Source organism: Trichomycterus rosablanca, chromosome 7 (assembly GCF_030014385.1).
Source record: "Trichomycterus rosablanca isolate fTriRos1 chromosome 7, fTriRos1.hap1, whole genome shotgun sequence".
Taxonomy (NCBI): Eukaryota; Metazoa; Chordata; class Actinopteri; order Siluriformes; family Trichomycteridae; genus Trichomycterus; species Trichomycterus rosablanca.
Genome location: NC_085994.1, coordinates 12,635,503 through 12,656,401, shown reverse-complemented (window position 1 = coordinate 12,656,401; position 20,899 = coordinate 12,635,503). Strand labels below are relative to the sequence as shown.

General features: G+C 38.9%; 1 protein-coding gene across 1 annotated transcript in view; it reads right to left on the bottom strand.

Annotated features, from left to right (window-relative positions):
• The window catches only part of faf1 (Fas (TNFRSF6) associated factor 1), a 129,903-nt gene that overhangs the window by 45,465 nt on the left and 63,539 nt on the right, over positions 1-20,899 (bottom strand). Inside the window, exons 9-12 of the mRNA XM_062998417.1 lie at positions 11,256-11,351; positions 9,451-9,574; positions 8,977-9,040; positions 7,115-7,196 (exon numbers count right to left, since the gene is read on the bottom strand). Coding sequence (XP_062854487.1) covers positions 7,115-7,196; positions 8,977-9,040; positions 9,451-9,574; positions 11,256-11,351 — 366 coding nt within the window. The remainder of the gene's footprint in view (positions 1-7,114; positions 7,197-8,976; positions 9,041-9,450; positions 9,575-11,255; positions 11,352-20,899) is intronic.

The window sequence follows — 20,899 nt, the reverse complement described above, 5'->3', positions numbered from 1 at the left end:
GGTATGAGTGGATAAGACACAGCAGCGCTTATGGAGTTTTAAAACACCTCACTGTCACTGCTGGACTGAGAATAGTTCACCAACCAAAAATATCCAGCCAACAGCTCCCCATGGGCAGCGTCCTGTGACCACTGATGAAGGTCTAGAAGATGACCAACTCAAACAGCAGCAATAGATGAACGATCGTCTCTGACTTTACATCTACAAGGTGGACCAACTAGGTAGGAGTGTCTAATAGAGTGGACAGTGAGTGGACACAGTATTTAAAAACTCCAGCAGCACTGCTGTGTCTGATCCACTCATACCAGCACAACACACACTAACACACCACCACCATGTCAGTGTCACTGCAGTGCTGAGCATCATCCACCACCTAAATAATACCTGCTCTGTGGTGGGGCTGTGGGGGTCCTGAGCATTGAAGCAGGCTAAAAAAAGTATGTAGAGAAACAGATGGACTACAGTCAGTAATTGTAGAACTACAAAGTGCTTCTATATGGTAAGTGGAGCTGATAAAATGGACAGTGAGTGTAGAAACAAGGAGGTGGTGTTAATGTTATGGCTGATCAGTGTATTATACAAAGCCAGAAGAGAACGGCTCCTAATTAGGAATTGAGATATTGGTTACCAGCTGATACTGTTATAATATTAATATTAAAGCTCTTCCTGACAGCATTAGCATAATTATAAAAAGATAACAAGCAGAGTTTTATTGAAAAGCTTTGGCTGAAACACTGTGCAAAATATCCACATTATTTTTTGTATAAAAACGTTATACACAGATCCACATGTGCAGACACTGACGTGCAGTCAGAAGTCACACAAAACAGCTTGTGGTTATAATGCCTAACAGTTTAAGCATTCTGAAATTAAATTTAAAAAACCATTAAGTTTTCCTGTTTGATATTAAATCTCAGAATGTGTCTGTAATTAGCACTCATTGTCTGTACAGACTGTAGCTACACTCATAGAATCAAGCGTCAGCTGTTAGAAATGAATTTAAATGACAATTTTAACTGACAATTAAATAAACAATGACTTCTTTGTCTGCTATCGAGTAATCGTTGACGTCCCTACTACTGCTATAACATTTCTTTTCTAAAGACAGCAGGATTTAATGAGGCTGTGCTCTGTCGATCACTACAGGACTGTGTGTCCCATAATCACGAGACTGCTGGCGAGCAAGCAATTGAGTTGCGTAATGCAAATAGTCCATGCCTATTATTGAGTCTAGAAAAGTCATTAAGTGTAAACTGGACAGGAATAATTAACTGAAAACCGAGTTCATGTAACCAATACCGTAAAGACCTGTTTGTGGACACACAGAAAACCATTTGTCATTTGACAGGCATCTATTTTAATGTCCAGCACGCTGAGTAAAGTCGGGGACGTTTTTAATTACAGTTGGCATAGAACAAAGGGAGGGAGACACTGGGGGAAAGTGATCGGCCTCTGCAGCCAGTAGAAAAGCAAACAGTTGGAAATGAGGAGCTCATATTACTGAATCTCATGACCTCGAACCAGGAGGAACACACGTTCTGATCAATTACTTTAACAGATGGAATTTATAGCAAGGAAGTGCAAAAAAAACCTGATCAGCTTAACAAAGATATTTGTTTGGATGTTAGTCATTACTGATGGACGTTTAGTCAATGTGAATGACTATAATGTTTTAATTTGCAAATGATTTATATTAGCATTAAAACAAAGGCACAGATTACAGCCTTTAATCTCATCACTGTTGGGCTAGCTATACACTGTAGCTAAAAAGCTATTATTTTATATTTTTATATTATTATGTATATTATATTATATCCATAACAGTAATATATATTTTTTATATTATTATGTATATTTTATATATTATTATTATTTATTTTATATATATTTTTATTAATATTTTATTTATTTATTTATTTTATTATGTAGTCTACTTAAACACAAGCTATAGGCTCTTTTTCACTGATGAACAATAGTTATTAAGTTAAAAATTATTATAATTATATAATATACACCGATCAGACATAAAATTAAAACCACCTCCTTGTTTCTACACTCACTGTCCATTTTATCAGATCCACTTACCATATAAGAGTACTTTGTGGTTCTAAAATTACTGACTGTAGTCCATCTATTTCTCTACATATCTTTTTGGCCTGCTTTCACCCTGTTCTTCAATGGTCAGGACCCCCACAGGACCACCACAGAGTAAGTATTGTTTAGGTGGTGGATCATTCTCAGCACTGCAGTGACAATGACATGATGGTTGTGTGTTAGTGTGTGTTGTGCTGGTATAAGTGGATCAGACACAGCAGTGCTGCTGGAGTTTATAAATACCGTGTCCACTAACTGTCCACTCTATTAGACACTCCTACCTAGTTGGTCCACCTTGTATAGACGATCGCTCATCTATTGCTGCTCGTTGAATTGGTAATCTTTTAGACCTTCATCAGCAGTCACAGGACGCTGCCCATGGAGCACTGTTGTCTGGATATTTTTGATTGGTGGACTATTATCAGTCCAGCAGTGACAGTGAGGTGTTTAAAAACTCCAGCAGCACTGCTGTGTCTTATCCACTCATACCTGCACAACACACACTAACACACCACCACCATGTCAATGTCACTGCAGTTCTGAGAATGATCCACCACCCAAATAATACCTGCTCTGTAGTGGTCCTGGGAGAGTCCTGACCACTGAAGAACAGCATGAAAGAGGGCTAACAAAGCATGCAGAGAAACAGATGGACTACAGTCAGTAATTGTAGAACTACTAAGTGCTCCTACATGGTAGGTGAAGCCGATAAAATGGACAATGTGTGTAGAAACAAGGTTTTAATGTTATGCCTGATCGGTATATAACATTAGCTTGGCAACATCAAATTAATAATGGTCTATTACACTCATTATAAAAATATTTTTGAAGAACAGATGTAGTATATTAATTATTTATAAATAATAATAATAAAAAAACAAAAAATAGGAGGTAATACACAATTTGGAAACTACTACCCTGGCTCTACCTAAAGGCCAATTTAAAAAACAAGCTTACTAACAAAAATCTGATTAATTCTGATATAAGATTACTCATATGTGCTTTTATCCACCACTGTCTTTACATTAGGCTCCCAAATAACTGATCAAGTACTGATTCTACTATCTTATTTTTGACATCTCATATAATTTAAACATTTATTTAGAACACACCTTTGATTTATATGATTACTAAATGAAATCCTCATCATGCAGCATTTGTGATGCAAATCTGTTTCTGATGGAATCAAGCTTTTTATCAACTTCTTTATCCTGGTGAGGGTTGCAGCAGGTACAGTTTTAATTAGAAACACTGGGCGCAAGATTGGAATACCCTAAATATGGGGCCAATGTATCCCAGGGCATCGGCCAACCCAGATGTAGCCAATCATGTCTGTGTAGACACAGCACAGCTAAGATTCGAACCCAGATCTTATTGATTGGGGAAGGGGGGCATAGCGCAACAGACCAGTGCGCAACCCGAGCACCTACTCTCTGTTTTCAATAGGTTAAATCAGGGAATAACAATTTTTGTGTTCAACTTCCAGCACTTTAATGTAAACTAAGCCCAGAATGACAACTTAATGGATGACTGGTAACTTGATGACCTGAAACAGAATCTGTTAAAGAAGAGTGAAAGAAACAATAATCATGTGTTTAAATCATGTTTACTTGGAACCTACTTATGACAATTTGAGAACTTGAAAATGCTGTGGAACCAGTAGAATCACTTTTAGTGATGCTACCACCCTACTTTTAATAATTCCAGCAATCAAACAAGCATGAGATGCTCCTTTCAGAGGAATATCTTTCTTCTTTTTGATCCAAGCCTCATCGGCCGGTGAAGACAGAACTGCAGCCTAACTTATGCATAACTGAGTGTGAGGAGCAATGAATTTTGATGCAAGTCTTTGTGTAAGCAAGAGTGGGGTTACTGTGATTAGCTGAATCTAAAGGGGATTTGAGTAGAAGCCTGGCTGCTGATGGGTGGCCTGACAGGAGAGTCTTACCACTGATCCTCAGGGCTGAACTCAAGGGCCCTCTGCGTTTTCATTAAAGCCGAATTTGGTGCATCTCAGCCTCTTCAGAAACACTTCATCAAATGTAGTGTTTTACTTAGTGATTAGCTTTGCTGGCCCTTGGGAGCTGGATGAGGACACCCACACGCACAATATATCAGTTTAATGAGCAATCGGCGGAGAACATGGTCTTTTATTGAGGGGGGCTGGGGTATAAGGTATTACTAGTCATCGGGGGAAAGTGAGACTATAGAGGAATGAGAGAAGAAATTCAAGAATTAAAGACTGGGGAGAAACTGGCCAGGGGAGAAACTTAAATAAAAGTTTTACCAGTGATAAGAATTCTTTTTAACCACACGATATTTTTTGGATTTAGACTATCAACACTAAATTCAGAAAGACGCAAATAACAAAGGGTCAGGACAGCATTTCTTCTCATCAGGTCTAATTTCAATGATACTGTGTACAGTTTTCACAGAAGAAGCAGAACCCATATTGAGGGTACTGAAATGAGAAGAGGAGTTCAGCTGGGTAGCAGGCAACGAGCCAGTCTAGCCTTCCCCTTGTGCTCCGAAACCCCCTAACATCTTGCTGCTTCCTCCCTGTCTAATAAAACTGTAATCCACACAAGCTGTCAGTTGATACAAGCCTCCTTCAGAGATTCGGCCAGAAAAGCAGCACTGAGCCGCTATAAATAAAGCTTCATCTGTTCAAAAGGGAAACAGGCAAGTTTTAATAGGGAATTACAGCAACGCACTGTCAATCAAACCTGAAGCCATGTTTATACACCTTGGAAGAATGCTCCATATGTCTAAGGTGTGGGAATTATTAAAGACTTTTTATAAAAAATATTCATTACATTTTTTTAATTAAAATCTGCAATTCAGAGCACAGCATGTAAGTGGTTTTGTTTGTTTGTTTTTTACAATCTATCATTATAGCAAACTATGGCACAGGTATCTATGGTACATCACAAACATGCACCTCTGTATTTATTCTGCAGCTGGATGATGTTTGATATGCTTGCTGAATCTCAATTAAAGGACATATTTCCAGCATTGTAAAGCAAACAAAGTGATAAAAAACTAAATCTACCAGTGCAGTTTTGCATATACACCGATCAGCCATAACATTAAAACCACCTCCTTGTTTCTACACTCACTGTCCATTTTATCAGCTCCACTTACCATATAGAAGCACTTTGTAGTTCTACAATTACTGACTGTAGTCCATCTGTTTCTCTGCATGCTTTGTTAGCCCCCTTTCATTGCTGTTCTTCAATGGTCAGGACCCCCACAGGACCACCACAGAGTAGGTATTATTTGGGTGGTGGATCATTCTCAGCACTGCTGTGACACTGACATGGTGGTGGTGTGTTAGTGTGTGCTGTGCTGGTATGAGTGGATAAGACACAGCAATGCAATCACCTCACTGTCACTGCTGGACTGAGAATAGTCCACCAACCAAAAATATCCAGCCAACAGCGCTCCATGGGCATTGTCCTGTGACCACTGATGAAGGTCTAGAAAATGACCAACTCAAACAGCATAAATAGATGAACGATCGTCTCTGACTTTTTCATCTACAAGGTGGACCAACTAGGTAGGAGTGTCTAATAGAGTGGACAGTGAGTGGACACGGTATTTAAAAACTCCAGTGTTTAAAGTGCTTCTATATGGTAAGTGGAGCTGATAAAATGGACAATGTGTGTAGAAACAAGAAGGTGGTTTTAATGTTATGGCTGATCGGTGTATACTAATAATTAATGGAACCTTTAGCCAATGCTTATGTTTGTATTATGTTCTAAGATAAAAGTCTAAATGTGTCATTTTTTCGAGCTCTGACAAAACACAAATTGCAAGTTTCAACACACTATTACTAATCTGAGCTCAAAATATCTAATCAAATAACGAAAAATAAAATGTAGCTGTGGTGACTTAATTAAATATGCTGGCGACTTACACATTAGTTTAAATCACACCTCCTATTTTACAGAACATGTTTAAATTTCCCTGCACATGTCTGGACATGTTCTCGTGGCACAAAATCACTCTGGTAATTGAACATGTAACAAATGTGTTTTAACACTCTCAAACTGTTTTTTGATCTAACAAAAGTTTGTTGCATTAGTCTTTTAACACACCCGATTTGTAGTACCACAGATATTTGTGGCTGATTCTTTTATCTTTGAACAGAATGTGATGTAAGATTGCAGTACAGAATACAGTAAAGCCATACTGTCTAACATTTGCTTTGTTTGGCTTGATTTGCAAAGATGACAAAAACCTGTCTGAGTGAGAAAAGGTATTTGGAGATTTTGTATTTGGAACAAAAAAGTCAACATAAGCATTTTTATAAAACCATCAAAATCCTGGGCTGTCTTAAGTTGTACAGTTACTTTTTCACATATGGCTACATTTAAAATATGGCTACGTTTAAATAGTTTTTACATTTACAGTTACTTTTAAACATTTACATTTTTGGCATTTAGAAGACGCTTTTATTCAAAGCAACAGTATACAATCTAAGCAATTAAGGGTTGAGGGTCTTGCTCAAGGACCCAACAGTGGCAACCTGGCAGTGGTGGGGTTTGAACCAGCAACCTTCTGCTTACTAGTTCAGTACCTTGACCGCTGGGCTATCACATTAATTTGGCTACAGTTCATTTTAAATATGAAAAAATCTATAATTTTAAACATCATCAAATTATTTGCAGTAAAATGCAAAAAAGCTAAGTTTTTGACAAATATTAATTATACTGGGTGATGTTATTAAATATGCTTTTTATTATGGATAAAGATCTAACTTTCTACTTATAATTCCTACACAATATTATAATATTACTCGCGTAACTCAAAAAGCTTAATGCAAAATGTTGACATCGTTTTCAGCTGGCCTAATGCTTCATACATTTATTTAAAGTATACCAGTTCCATTAACCAAGTATTATTTTCATATTTAACACAAACTATATGAACTTTTATAACAACTTTTATATAACTTTTTCATATGTATATTTACAGTGAATGCTGAGGTGATAAGAAGTAAACTAAACAAACTTACATCTCTAGCTTTGCCATGAAATGCCTCTCCAGATGCAGCCTCTAAAGAACCAATGAAGAAGACTGGATGGCATTCTCCATACCTACCACACATATAAATAAAAAAAGAAGAGCTATTAGTTTTTACACACAAATGTATACACATGCACTAAATGTAAACACTAATAATGAGACAAACAAGGGTCATGTAAAAAAAATAAAAAAATAAATACAAGTAGTTTTAACTTGTATTTTAATATATATATATTTTTTTTAATGTTTCAACCAGTCACTATTAAATGTATAAACCATTTTAACCTGGTAGCAAATGGCTATTACAGCAACTAATGATTTTCTCATAAAGGATAAGATAATGTTTTTCAATGTGAAGGTGTGGGATAAATAATCATTAATTATGTTAAATCTACTGTGTCCAGGAACAGCTGATCAGAAGAAATAATTATATCACAGATGATATTTACAGCTACAACACTAATGTTTAAGACCTTACTTTATTAAACTTTATTTTAAAATGTTTAAAATAGTATTCTGACTTAGTTTGAAGGTGTTACAAAATTAAACCAATTTTATTAAAATTAAATTAACAATTTTTAATTTGAATTTAAAATGTATTACCTAATATTAATATGTAAATACAAAAGCACAATATACCATAATATTATTATCTCACTTTAATTCACTAAATATAATAAATAACCTATTTGTAGACATATTAAAATATTAAAATATTAAAACCTGGGACAATTGTAACAATCTAAATCTAACCTTATATTATTTAAGCTAATCGTGACTATTTTGAGACTGTGTCCTAACAGACAACAAAGGCAGACAGTCTGACTGCTTTATATGAAAGCATTCAGCAGTTTGGCTTTGTCCTTAACTACATACAACAGTACTAAACAGTTCAGTGTCATCAGTACTGATTTACTATGTTGTGATCACAAATATAAGTCAGCTTTAGCCTTTTGCAAATTAGCAGGTCCACTTGATAAAGGTATGTGCAAATGTATTATTGGAGTCTTTGGTTCTTCTTATTTATTTAATTTATTTAATAAAAGGCCATTTATTAGAATAAAATAAAGCAATAAGCCACGAGAGGCCGTACGTTACTGTGATTTTAGCACGGGATGACGTTTTTGGCACGACGCGAAGCGGAGTGCCTAAAACTTCTTTCCCCGTGCTAAAATCGTAACAGTAATGCACGGTCTCGAGTGGCTTATTGCTTTTATAAAACGGCGGTCAACATAAAATATAATAAATACAACAATGTTTAATCATAAATGTATTTATTGTGTATAAACTTACAATAAAGCATTCTTCCGCGACGCAAAATAGTTCGATTAACAGTGTTGCTAGGCAACGTGAGGGCGAAAATAACATTAACTTTTCTATTCAGTGGCGTATTAATATGGAATGATGTGAGGTGGTCCTAGGTGTGCGTTTATCGGGGATTTTACAACGGCTTCGAACGCGGCTCAGCCAATCAGATTTTAGGACCGGAACTATCCGTTTTATAACAAACATTTTAGAATAAAACAATTAGTGTGATCTAATTTAGATAACACTGCTGATCAGCAATCAGGCTGGAAGCTATCCATCATAAGATAAAATGATGTAATGTTTAGTAAGATTAATGTACATAGTTAAACTGTGATTTTAAACTGTTAGAAGGGAAATATCATAATCTAATAAAGATTTGCCTGTTGAATGTTTAGTGTCGATAGCCACAGATATATCTACATTCATGCTACATTCACAAACAATATTCATATTCTCAGCATCAAACCCTTTATGTAGCTATATAAAAATCATTTTCAGACTCCAGTGACACCTTAAAACTGTTGAGTTCTCCTGCAGTCTCACCTTGATGAGAACTCGGCGGTAAAGTGCAATAAAGCATCACCCTCATTTTCACTGTTCTCTGGCACTAGGGAGAAAAAAAATGCATCAACACACTCTCACCATTAAACATGTGCTAGCCCATTTAAAGTTAATCAAAAAAGAAACTGGTACCAGAATCTTTAAACATTCCACTTGGCTAATTTTTGTTACTTTCCAGGGTAACAAGACTCTCTTGCAACACTTGAAATTCATTTTTTCCACCCGTTTCTCCCAATGTAGTCATTTCCAATTCCCGACTGTAACTCTGTGGCTGCTTGCAATACCACTGTTCTGGCCAAGGAGTGCTGAAGACAATCACGTACCCAATTGCCAGCCCTTTCGTATCACCTGCCAGTTCTGGGTTCCCACACAGAGCCATATCATAAACATAGAGCCATGCACAATCAAATGTTAATACCAACAACCAGCCAAAGAGAATGACTTGTTCAAACTTACTCATTGGAGACTTTTGACAAGTTGAGCTTCCCATGGTAAAGATTTCAGACTCGTCTACTCCGAATTCAGGCGCATCTTCAAAGTCGTCTCCTTCACTGTCGCTGACCATGTGGATGTCTGTGCTCTGCAACAAACACAGTAATCTGTTTACTGACTGCTGCATGTTTGTTCTCATTAGTTTTTCTTTCTTTTTTAAACTTCACAGGTTGTGAACAAGTAAAAAAAAAGAAAAAAGAAAAAAATAGTTAAAAATTAGAATTGTATTCCAGTGATACCTGACTGAGGGGGATTCACGCATTTCAAAAACTCTGGGGGCTGAAGTGTGAACTCAGAGCAACTTCTCATACCTGCATGGTGTATACAGCACTGCTCATACTGGCAGTAAATTACATGTTCCCACTAAGACAGCTGTTATCCACTTTATAGTAAAACAGGACAAAGTTACGTACAGGCCCAAATGAATGTGAAAGGCCCCCCTGTTACAGACAAATTTAGACTTTCTATAATTACTTTCTTATTAGAGTGCACGCACATCTGGTAATGAACAGAGGGAGGCAATAAATCACAGTACTGTAGATGTGCCAGCAATACACAGCTGGTATGGGCAACACCTCATTTTTTCTTTACCTACTATTCAGGGATACTAATATTATAATAAAAAATGACTAGGTGAAGAACAAACAAATGAAATACAATTTAATAGCAAAATTAGACTAAGCTAATAAAATAAACTGAAGCCATTGCATCAGAACACGTTCTCAAGAACATATACATTGCATTCAGTCAATCTAGTCATTTCCAATTCCCAAATGTGAATCTGCTGCTGCTTGCACAACCGATCTGATCAAGGACAACCAGATCACCACACGCCACCTACAACAAGACCTGTGGCTGCATCTTATCAGTTGCAGGTTGGGTTACCCACATAGAGATGAATCACATACAGAGAGCCACGCTAGGCTTCATATAACAGTGCCGGACCAGTCCCAGAAATCAAATAATGCAGCAGCAGCAGGAAGAGACCCTGTTCGAGCTTTACTCCCTCAAACACGGCCAGTTGTGTTGGTGTGTTAACGCTTTAGACCGCCTGATTTTAATGCATTCTTAAAATATAAATTTTACATTCATATACAAGATTTCCTATGTTCTGTCGTCTTGTGGGTATTTTCATATGCGAGTAACAACGAACATAGCAGAACATTAACAGACACATAATTAAACTATATTTAATTATGTAGAGCATTTATAAACTGCCTACTTCTCTTGGGAGTGACAAAAAAGTGTTAAATCAAAATAAATGCATGACATTTTTTTTTTCCAGAAGTTTCTATTACTGCATTTTACCCTTTTTTTTTTAGTTGTGTCCAATACCCTTATTGTAATTTCTACACCACATGACCAAGAGGAGCCATAGACTATAATGTGTTTCCTTGTGCAGTCACTGATCGCTTTTTTTTTTTACCTGCCAAAGGTGGAGACACCCCTAGTGCAAGTACCTCGACCAGCCAGCAGGAGCACTGAGGAAACCGGTCAACCCGCCTCAATAGTCGAGATTGGAAATTGAGAACTCAAGAACTCAGCGGTGGTGTACTAGCACATCAGAGCACTGTGCCACCCAAGCAGCTCAAACTTGTGATTGGTAGTGCATGCATGTAACATATTCATGTGTATAGCAATCAATCAAACTATCTTCCTTTTTGTGTACGTTTGTGTTTATTCCAACAAAAACTGTGAAATCAATTTACACCAGTGTTGTATGTGTATGTAAATAAGTGACTACTGCTGTAAATATTGTCGCACTGTACCTGCTCGGTTGGTTCCAGGTTGGCGGCTGGGGAAGACCTTTTACACACACTCAGCCGATGACATGGGTAGCTGATCCCAGAGGAGGCTAACGTCATCTGCACACAGACAAAACATTATAGCTATTAGCTACACGGTAACACCAATACACATAAATAAGCAATCATATGAACAAGCCTAATCAAGCCATAGGCTTAGAGGCTGGAAATCCTGGACTAAGATAATCAATTGTCCAAGATGACCAGGACCTTTACAACAGGTGGCCAGGGTCATCTATTCAACACCCATTTAAAGACATGGCCATTAGGTTAGTGTAACTTAAGCACTTCTTTACAATTTGAAGGTTGTTGATTTAAAAACCTGTTGAATCAATTAACTGAACAAGAAGCGTCAAGTTTCTAAGCGGCGGTGAGCTGGAGCGGTGCGTCAAAGTTAAAGAGCAATATTTCTATCAGCTGGTGTGCCTGTAGCTAGAAGGTGGTGGGGTGGGGTGGAAGTCTGGATGTCTCATTAACTCCCCATCTGCAGTGGAAATGTCAGCAGGCCTGCGCACTACAGGGACTCATTAAGACCTGTCTGCCCCTCACACCTCCTCTACACAGTGGAACAGAATGCTCAAAGTCTCTCAGCTTAAATCAGCTTTGTCCACACTTACCTGCAATTACCATTTATCAGTTTGAGCAGCACTTACCTGCACATTTCTGGTCTCGCGTCAGCTTTCTCAACACTTCCCTGTCTGTGTATCTTATTTACAGAACAGGCTTGATTATAATAATGTTGAGATCAATGCTGCCATCAGGTTGTCATTTCTTGGCTTGCCATTACAGCAGCGAGATCTCCCTCATATAGGTAAAAAGACAGATAAATTCTCTGTGATATGTGTTTAATGGTTTAACTAGTTAAAAGCTAGTTCGTCGGCTTCCTGAGTCCCATAGGGGGAGATCAGAATCACTGGTGCAAATGAGAAATGAAGGACTGGACAGCAAACAGCATGGGGTCGTAATCTGTGCTTTTGTCAGGTGCTTTAGCCAATACTGCCAGCTGGGTACTGATAAATCAGCAGGTAATTACAGCAACAGCAAACAAATTGCGGGGTTTGTGTTTAAAATAGCAGAGATCAGATTTACTTCTACAATGGCAAAAAGTCAGACAGCACCCCACCACATGTGTCGTGTAAATGTAACCTTAAAAATTATTTTCTCGAATCAGAATCGTTTGACATTCAGAAAAAAAACGTTACACGTTTATAGGGTAAATGTTTCATAAAGTGCTTTTCAATTGAAGGACCAAAGGAAATGGTAAATAAATCTGTTAATTAACTTCTGTTATGTCATAATCAAGACGATTTAGGAAAAAAAGACAACACTTAAATAATAACGAGATTAGATCAGGGTAAGAAACAGTGTTCGCCTGCCTACTAGTGGTGCACACTACTGTCTATAACAGTTTGCCTGAAGTGTTATCTTTCCTAGCTTTTGGACCCACTGATGTTATACAAGTTTTTATTTATTTATTTATTAGGATTTTAATGCCATGTTTAACACTTTGGTTACATTCATGACAGAAACGGTAGTTATTCGTTACACAAGATTTATCAGTTCACAAGTTCTTAATGTCAAACACAGTCATGGACAATTTTGTATCTCCAATTCACCTCACTTGCATGTTTTTGGACCGTGGGAGGAAATTGGAGCTCCCGGAGGAAACCCACGCAGACACAGGGAGAACATGCAAACTTCACACAGAAAGGACCTGGACCGCCCCACCTGGGGATCGAACCCAGGATCTTCTTGCTGTGAGGTGACAGTGCTACCCACTGAGCCACCGTGCCGCCCTATGCAAGTTTTTAAGAGCACAACACATTGTTAGATAAATCGCCTTGTTGCCCAAACATCTGAGGATTTTGTGGTCATAAAACATACAGACCAGTCCATCACTGGATAACGAGAGAGAATTGAGACTGTCTATAAAGTACCATACAAATAGATTTGACTGTACTTGACTAACACTTATAATGACAAATAGCTGTCACAATGATTACATGATTGCATAGTTGCAATGATTTTTTTAATCGCCTTTATTTGAGATAATAAGATTCCAACATTTTTATAAACACAGATGATGCATGTTCTTCAACAGTGTGGCATCACAGAGATGGTTAATGGGCCCAAGTGGCACCCTATACATTGTCATGTGTAATTGTCATTACACTTGAGTAAAACATAATAGGAGTGTGTTATGCTGGAAAACTAAAAAGCAATGTGGAGCTATAAATGGACACTTGCTTGTTCATCTCCTTTCTGAGCACTCAAACACAAGGACACTGGCTCAGGTTTTTCAATAGCAGGATTTCCCTCCCTGTCTCATAAGAGTTTAAATCGAGTTTCATCACTTCACCATACAATAGGGATTTAGAGAAGGGGCAAAAGGAGCTGGCTATATTGGAGACGGAACATATGAAGTAGCACCCCATTCCATCCTTAGTGTCCCTTTCTTCCTCTCTTGCAATGCTGTGCCCAAGCACTGCTGGCTACTTTTGCTTGTGCTTCAGGCCCACAGGCTACAGGGGAGAGGTCACCCTCCCCACGTCCCCCTTAACCCCTCCCATGCTTCTACTGAACCCCCGCTCTAGAAGCAAACAATGAACTCTCCTCTTTTGGATTCTCTTAATTAATGCCTGCATCAAAGCCTCATGCGCTGGGGTGCATGGAAACGAAGATTCTCTGCCTCTGTCCAAACAAACCTTGCAAACTGGCTATTTGTTTTACTTTTATTACTTTTGCTTTCTTCTATTCGAGTCTATCAATCAAGCCGTGAGGGTGAGATAATTGCCGCGGACAGCTTTACTTTTCTGTTTATGAGCCCCACTAACACCTCACTCGTGTTCTTTTACTGAAGAGCCACAACAGACTGCAGAGAGCGAAACGAGACAAGAAGAAGAAAAAAAAGAAATAAAAAACAAGAAAAAAGAAAGCAGGAAAGAAAGAAAGAAAGAAATGAAGCCCCACCCAAACACCTGTTCGAGGCTTTCAGGTTGCGAGCTGTGAAAGTGTTAATCTTTGATTTAGCTGTAGGCTAGTTAACCTACACCAAGCTACAAATAAAGGCTTTTCTTTCTAAATTAGTGTGATACAACTTTTGTATGTTCCACACAACTAAAACTGATGTTTCATTAAGATTAGGAACTTTAGGTACCATAATTCTGGTATGAAACCAATATCATTATAGGAAGAAAATCAAATAAAATTATCTATAATAATTATATAATAAAATTAACGCAGGTCCTTCCTTCCTGCTGCTGTTAGATTATATAACCAGCACTGTTCCAGACAGATCACACACACACTGTAAATTACTGATAACTATGTGCAATTTTTTTCCCCATGTGAGTTTTTCAGAGTTTTTCTGACTTTTTATAATTTTTGTTATACATTTTACTTCTTATTGTCTATCTTTTGTACTGAGTGCTTTACTGTCCCTTCGCTTCTGCAACAATGTGAATTTCCCCACTGTGGGACTAATAAAGGATGATCTTATCTTAAAATAAATGTAGATAGCATGTTACACAAAACACAGGGCGGCACAGTGGATAGCACTGTCGCCTCACAGCAAGAAGGTCCTGGGTTCGTTCCCCCGGGTGGCGGTCCGGGTCCTTTCTGTGTGAAGTTTGCATGTTCTCCCTGTGTCCGGTGGGTTTCCTCCCACAGTCTAGACATGCAAGTGAGGTGAATTGGAGACACTAAATTGCCCATGACTGTGTTTGATATAACCTTGTGAACTGATGAACCTTGTGTAATGAGTAACTACCTTTCCTGTCATGAATGTAACCAAAGTGTAATGATGTTAAAATCCTAATAAACAAACAAACAAACAAAACACAGTAAATCCTACTTAAAATATCAGAACATAAATAGAACCCATAAAGTACAAGTAAAATATATGTTCTACATATTTTTATCTCATTTGTAATGTTTTAGCAGTGCTTTATCCTAGTGAGGATAGCGGTGGGTCCAGCTTCCTCCGAATAACTGGGCACAATACAGTAACACCCTGGACAAGAAGCCAATACATCCCAGGAATGGAACAATTAGTATAAGTTATACATGTTATTAACAAGTGAAGGTGATGTAACTGAGTGTAAGCACACATCTGTTCAAACTTTCCAAAAGTGTGTTGCAGGCATCGAGTTCTATTGATAAATCAGCCAGGGTACTGATAAATAAGGTTCAAGTTTTTGTATATCATGTTAAGGGCACCAGTCATTGCTGGATGAATCGACTTGTTGCCCAAACATCTGGGGATCTAGTGGCAGTAAAACCACTGCATCACTGATAACAAAAGAGGAAAAAGTGAATAAAGAATAAAGTGTGTGTATATATCTCATAAGTGAGGGGTTGAGTGGTTAGGTGGTATTAGGACATGTGTGGAAAAAGTGTGTGTCGATCTCTGCAGACAGCAATCTCAATCAAGAGCTCTGGCCAGCTTAGCGCTGAGCCCTGTCGCTAGGGCAACCAGCGAGCCCAATAAGCCTTCTACTTGAGTCCATGAGGTGAAGAGCCCATAAGAGGAGAGAGGCACATAACCCCTCAGAGAGCAGCCGCAGTAATACATTAGCAAACACCATGAAACACTGGATAAATGTCAGCAATTATGGGGGAAAGTACTCTAATACGGATGTTCCAGCCACTGTCAATCATTCCCACAGGTGCTTCATAAAGCTGTTGTTCAGAAGTGAGAAGAGAGAGGGGATGGTGTGCAGGCTTAAAATGATGCCCAGTTTTGTTTTAGTTATTTATTACTTTTTTGAACTTCAAAATGACACAAGTTTTTTTTTTTACCAATATTAGTTTGTGAAATAAACTTTATTTACAATTTCAGCAGCAACCTGACAGTGGTGGGGCTTGAACCAGCGACTCTCTGATTACTAGTCCAGTACCTTAACCACTAGGCTACAACTGCCTGCCTATTTTATTTTACCAATATTTCTACAACCCATGGTTAATATACTAGATGTACTTTAGTGACTCAAAAACCTGCTTAACCAAATGGTTTCATTGTTAATTTATGGTGAAAATAAAAGTATATAATAAAAGTTATAATTTATGTAAAATTCCAATTTCTGTTTATACGCTACTGTCAGTGTGATAGAATAAAGGTTACATTATTGTGCATTTGCTGAACCATTTATTTAACACTTCTAACACATCTTAAAGATGTTTATAAAGAAAACACAGTGTCTTGTTAGATCTAGCTACATAATGATATCACTAATGCTAAAAATATTAAGTGTTAAGGAAACCTGTTAACACGTTCCATGGTCCCGTGGATATATTTTAGGCTCATGTAAAATAATGGGTCGTTTTAAAAACTTATACACTGAAAAAAACACAAATATAATATAAAAACACTGAAATAAAAAGATGATTGTTACAATTTCTCAGAACCCCGAGCTGTAACACAAGTTTAAAAGTGAAACAGTGAGGGCCGCTCAGGTGGCGCAGCGGTAAAAAGAAACGCGCTGCAACCAGGGCTGGATTCTGAGAAGCGTGGTATCGAATCCAGCCTTGCTTTACCGGTTCGAAGCGGAGTGGCTATATGAGCAACGATTGGCCGGTTGCTCATGTCCCCCACAAAGAACAGGATGTGGGTCTCTCTGTCAGAATGCGATTGCGTTCTCTGCCGGCTGATTGGAGGCACTTACACAGAGATGGGAGAGGGTGCCCTTAGGGTGTGTCTCTCCGCATGCAACGCTAGGTGGCGCCAAACTCGTCAATGTGTGGGTGGCAAAGATGCATCTGGCTGCTGCTCGTGTTTCGGAGGGGATACGGGTTAGCTTCAATCACCTCCGTCAGGGAAGGGTTTGGCATAGACAGAGAGGAAGCACGATGCTAATTGAACAATTGGATGCGCTAAAAAGGGGAGAAAAAGGGGTAAAAAAAATAATAATAAAATGAAACAGTGAGGAAAATCCAGCTAAACATCTACATTTTCAGCATTTAGCAGATGCTTTTAGCCAAAGCGACTTACAGTACTGTGACAGTATACAGTCTAAGAAATTGATGGTTAAGGGCCTTGCTTAAGGGCCCAACAGTGGCAACCTGGCAGTGATGGGGCTTAAACCAGCGACCTTTCGATTACTAGTCCAGTACCTTAACCACTAGGCCACAACCGCTTATTGCACACAAATGCAGATTTGTCTCATATGCACACTTTGATGACATATTACCACACCACTCAAGCCGAGTGCTGTACAAAACGACTGTTCTTTGTTAATTGAAATTAAATACATACATACATTTTAAAAAAACAAACAGAACACATTGAGTTTAAGGGAAACGTTGAGTTAAAGGGTACAAAGGGCATTTGGGATTCAAAGATTTTAAGTTTAGGGGACGTTGAGTTACAAGGTACCACTGTATTATATATACAGTGTATCACAAAAGTGAGTACACCCCTCACATTTCTGCAGATATTTAAGTATATCTTTTCATGGGACAACACTGACAAAATTACACTTTGACACAATGAAAAGTAGTCTGTGTGCAGCTTATATAACAGTGTAAATTTATTCTTCCCTCAAAATAACTCAATATACAGCCATTAATGTCTAAACCACCGGCAACAAAAGTGAGTACACCCCTAAGAGACTACACCCCTAAATGTCCAAATTGAGCACTGCTTGTCATTTTCCCTCCAAAATGTCATGTGATTTGTTAGTGTTACTAGGTCTCAGGTGTGCATAGGGAGCAGGTGTGTTCAATTTAGTAGTACAGCTCTCACACTCTCTCATACTGGTCACTGAAAGTTCCAACATGGCACCTCATGGCAAAGAACTCTCTGAGGATCTTAAAAGACGAATTGTTGCGCTACATGAAGATGGCCAAGGCTACAAGAAGATTGCCAACACCCTGAAACTGAGCTGCAGCACAGTGGCCAAGATCATCCAGCGTTTTAAAAGAGCAGGGTCCACTCAGAACAGACCTCGCGTTGGTCGTCCAAAGAAGCTGAGTGCACATGCTCAGCGTCACAACCAACTGCTGTCTTTGAAAGATAGGCGCAAGAGTGCTGTCAGCATTGCTGCAGAGATTGAAAAGGTGGGGGGTCAGCCTGTCAGTGCTCAGACCATACGCCGCACACTACATCAAATTGGTCTGCATGGCTGTCACCCCAGAAGGAAGCCTCTTCTGAAGTCTCTACACAAGAAAGCCCGCAAACAGTTTGCTGAAGACATGTCAACAAAGGACATGGATTACTGGAACCATGTCCTATGGTCTGATGAGACCAAGATTAATTTGTTTGGTTCAGATGGTCTCAAGCATGTGTGGCGGCAATCAGGTGAGGAGTACAAAGATAAGTGTGTCATGCCTACAGTCAAGCATGGTGGTGGGAATGCCATGGTCTGGGGCTGCATGAGTGCAGCAGGTGTTGGGGAGTTACATTTCATTGAGGGACACATGAACTCCAATATGTACTGTGAAATACTGAAGCAGAGCATGATCCCCTCCCTCCGGAAACTGGGTTGCAGGGCAGTGTTTCAGCATGATAATGACCCCAAACACACCTCTAAGACGACCACTGCTTTATTGAAGAGGCTGAGGGTAAAGGTGATGGACTGGCCAAGCATGTCTCCAGACCTAAACCCAATAGAACATCTTTGGGGCATCCTCAAGCGGAAGGTGGAGGAGCGCAAAGTCTCGAATATCCGCCAGCTCCGTGATGTCATCATGGAGGAGTGGAAAAGCATTCCAGTGGCAACCTGTGAAGCTCTGGTAAACTCCATGCCCAGGAGAGTTAAGGCAGTTCTGGGAAATAATGGTGGCCACACAAAATATTGACACTTCAGGAACTTTCACTAAGGGGTGTACTCACTTTTGTTGCTGGTGGTTTAGACATTAATGGCTGTATATTGAGTTATTTTGAGGAAAGAATAAATTTACACTGTTATATAAGCTGCACACAGACTACTTTTCATTGTGTCAAAGTGTAATTTTGTCAGTGTTGTCCCATGAAAAGATATACTTAAATATCTGCAGAAATGTGAGGGGTGTACTCACTTTTGTGATACACTGTATATATTCATTTACATTTTTTTAAAAAGGGCGTTAGTGCCCAGGTGGTGCAGCGGGATATTCCTCTTGCACACCAGCACCGAGTTTCTGAACTCCTCGGTTCGAAACTCAGTGTTGCCACCGGTCAGCTGGACGCCATCTATTGGGCATAATTGGCAGTGCCTGCAGCAGATACTAATTGGCCACCATATCTGCAGGGTGGGGACCGGACTATGTGTGGGTGGGTGGGACTTCATACGCTGTGTAAGGACCCTGATTGGGGGAAGAGACGCCTGTGCAGAAAGCAGGGGCGAGAAGAGGAGGGCTGTACGCGTGTCGGAAGAGGCGTGTACAGTGACGTGCTCTCCTCGGATGCAATCTGGTATCTCTGGTAGCAGCAGAAGACGAAATTGAGTGTGCTAAATCGGGAGGAAAATGGGGAGAAAATGCATTAAAAAAAAAAAAGAAGGGCTTTATATATTCTTGTTTAAGACATTGTTCAAAAGAAATGTAAAATGTATCTTATGTAATTTTTTTTAATCCCCTACTCACATCCTTAAGCTAAAGTTTTGCCATAATTTAGCATTAAAATGTGTGTAAATTTGTTTCCTCTATGCCTAATGTTCAGAGCAAACCATTACATTTTGCAACAGGGGTGTACAAACATTTGTAAAGATAAATTGTGTTGAGGTTAAAACGCTAAAAATATATTAAGATTTCTGAGATTTCCTTTATTATTTCTTAAACTAATCTAAATGCATTTGTTTTCCTGAACAACAACTGCAGCTGAGACTTAATAATGAATGTCTGCAATTGTCTAAACAGACCAAATGAGTTCAGTAAAGCCTTTTCCTAGCGGGTAAATATTTGTCGAGAAGATACACTGGCACTGAATAGCCTGGGTACAGACTTCTCTCATTCCCACCAAACTTAAAGAAAAAAACTGTCTCCAATTCCAGCTCTGCTCTTGAATAAATTTAAATATTTCTTAAATGTAACTTGATCGTCGACACGTTTGCAATTTTTCACATTACAATGAATAAGGAATATTAGAAGAGCCAGTGAGAAAGAGCAGTGGGTATTAAAGGCAAGCAGCCGTCGATTGAGACTGCTGGTAAATGTATTTCTAAGCCCTGGCTGTGCTGTGTATTGGTACGAATCCTGGGAGATGAGCCGAGGTTAATGAGCAACGCACAGAAACAGCCTGTCTGCCACACATGAGCTTTCCAATTTAATACAAGCCCGGCTATTTTATTAAAAGCCAAGGTCATTATTAGGGGGCAATGTTTTTAATATCTTTTTCTTCCCAGCTAGGGCAAGTTAAGCCAGTGATGTGGCTAAGCACGTGCCTGCCAAAGATAACCACTCACCAAACACAGCAGGCATTAACGGTTTAATGTGGCCTCAAGAGTATTCATGAGAGGCAGGCCACTTCACTGAAACCAAGCTTGTGGCTTCAGGTCTTGGCCTGAGTGCACTTGAAGTGGCCAGGTTGAAGTGGGCAGCTACTGTGGTAAGAGGGTGTAGACTGAATGACCTCAGTTCTGCTGTGCTTTTTGCCAAGACGTGACCTCTGCACACTTGTACAGGTAATGAAT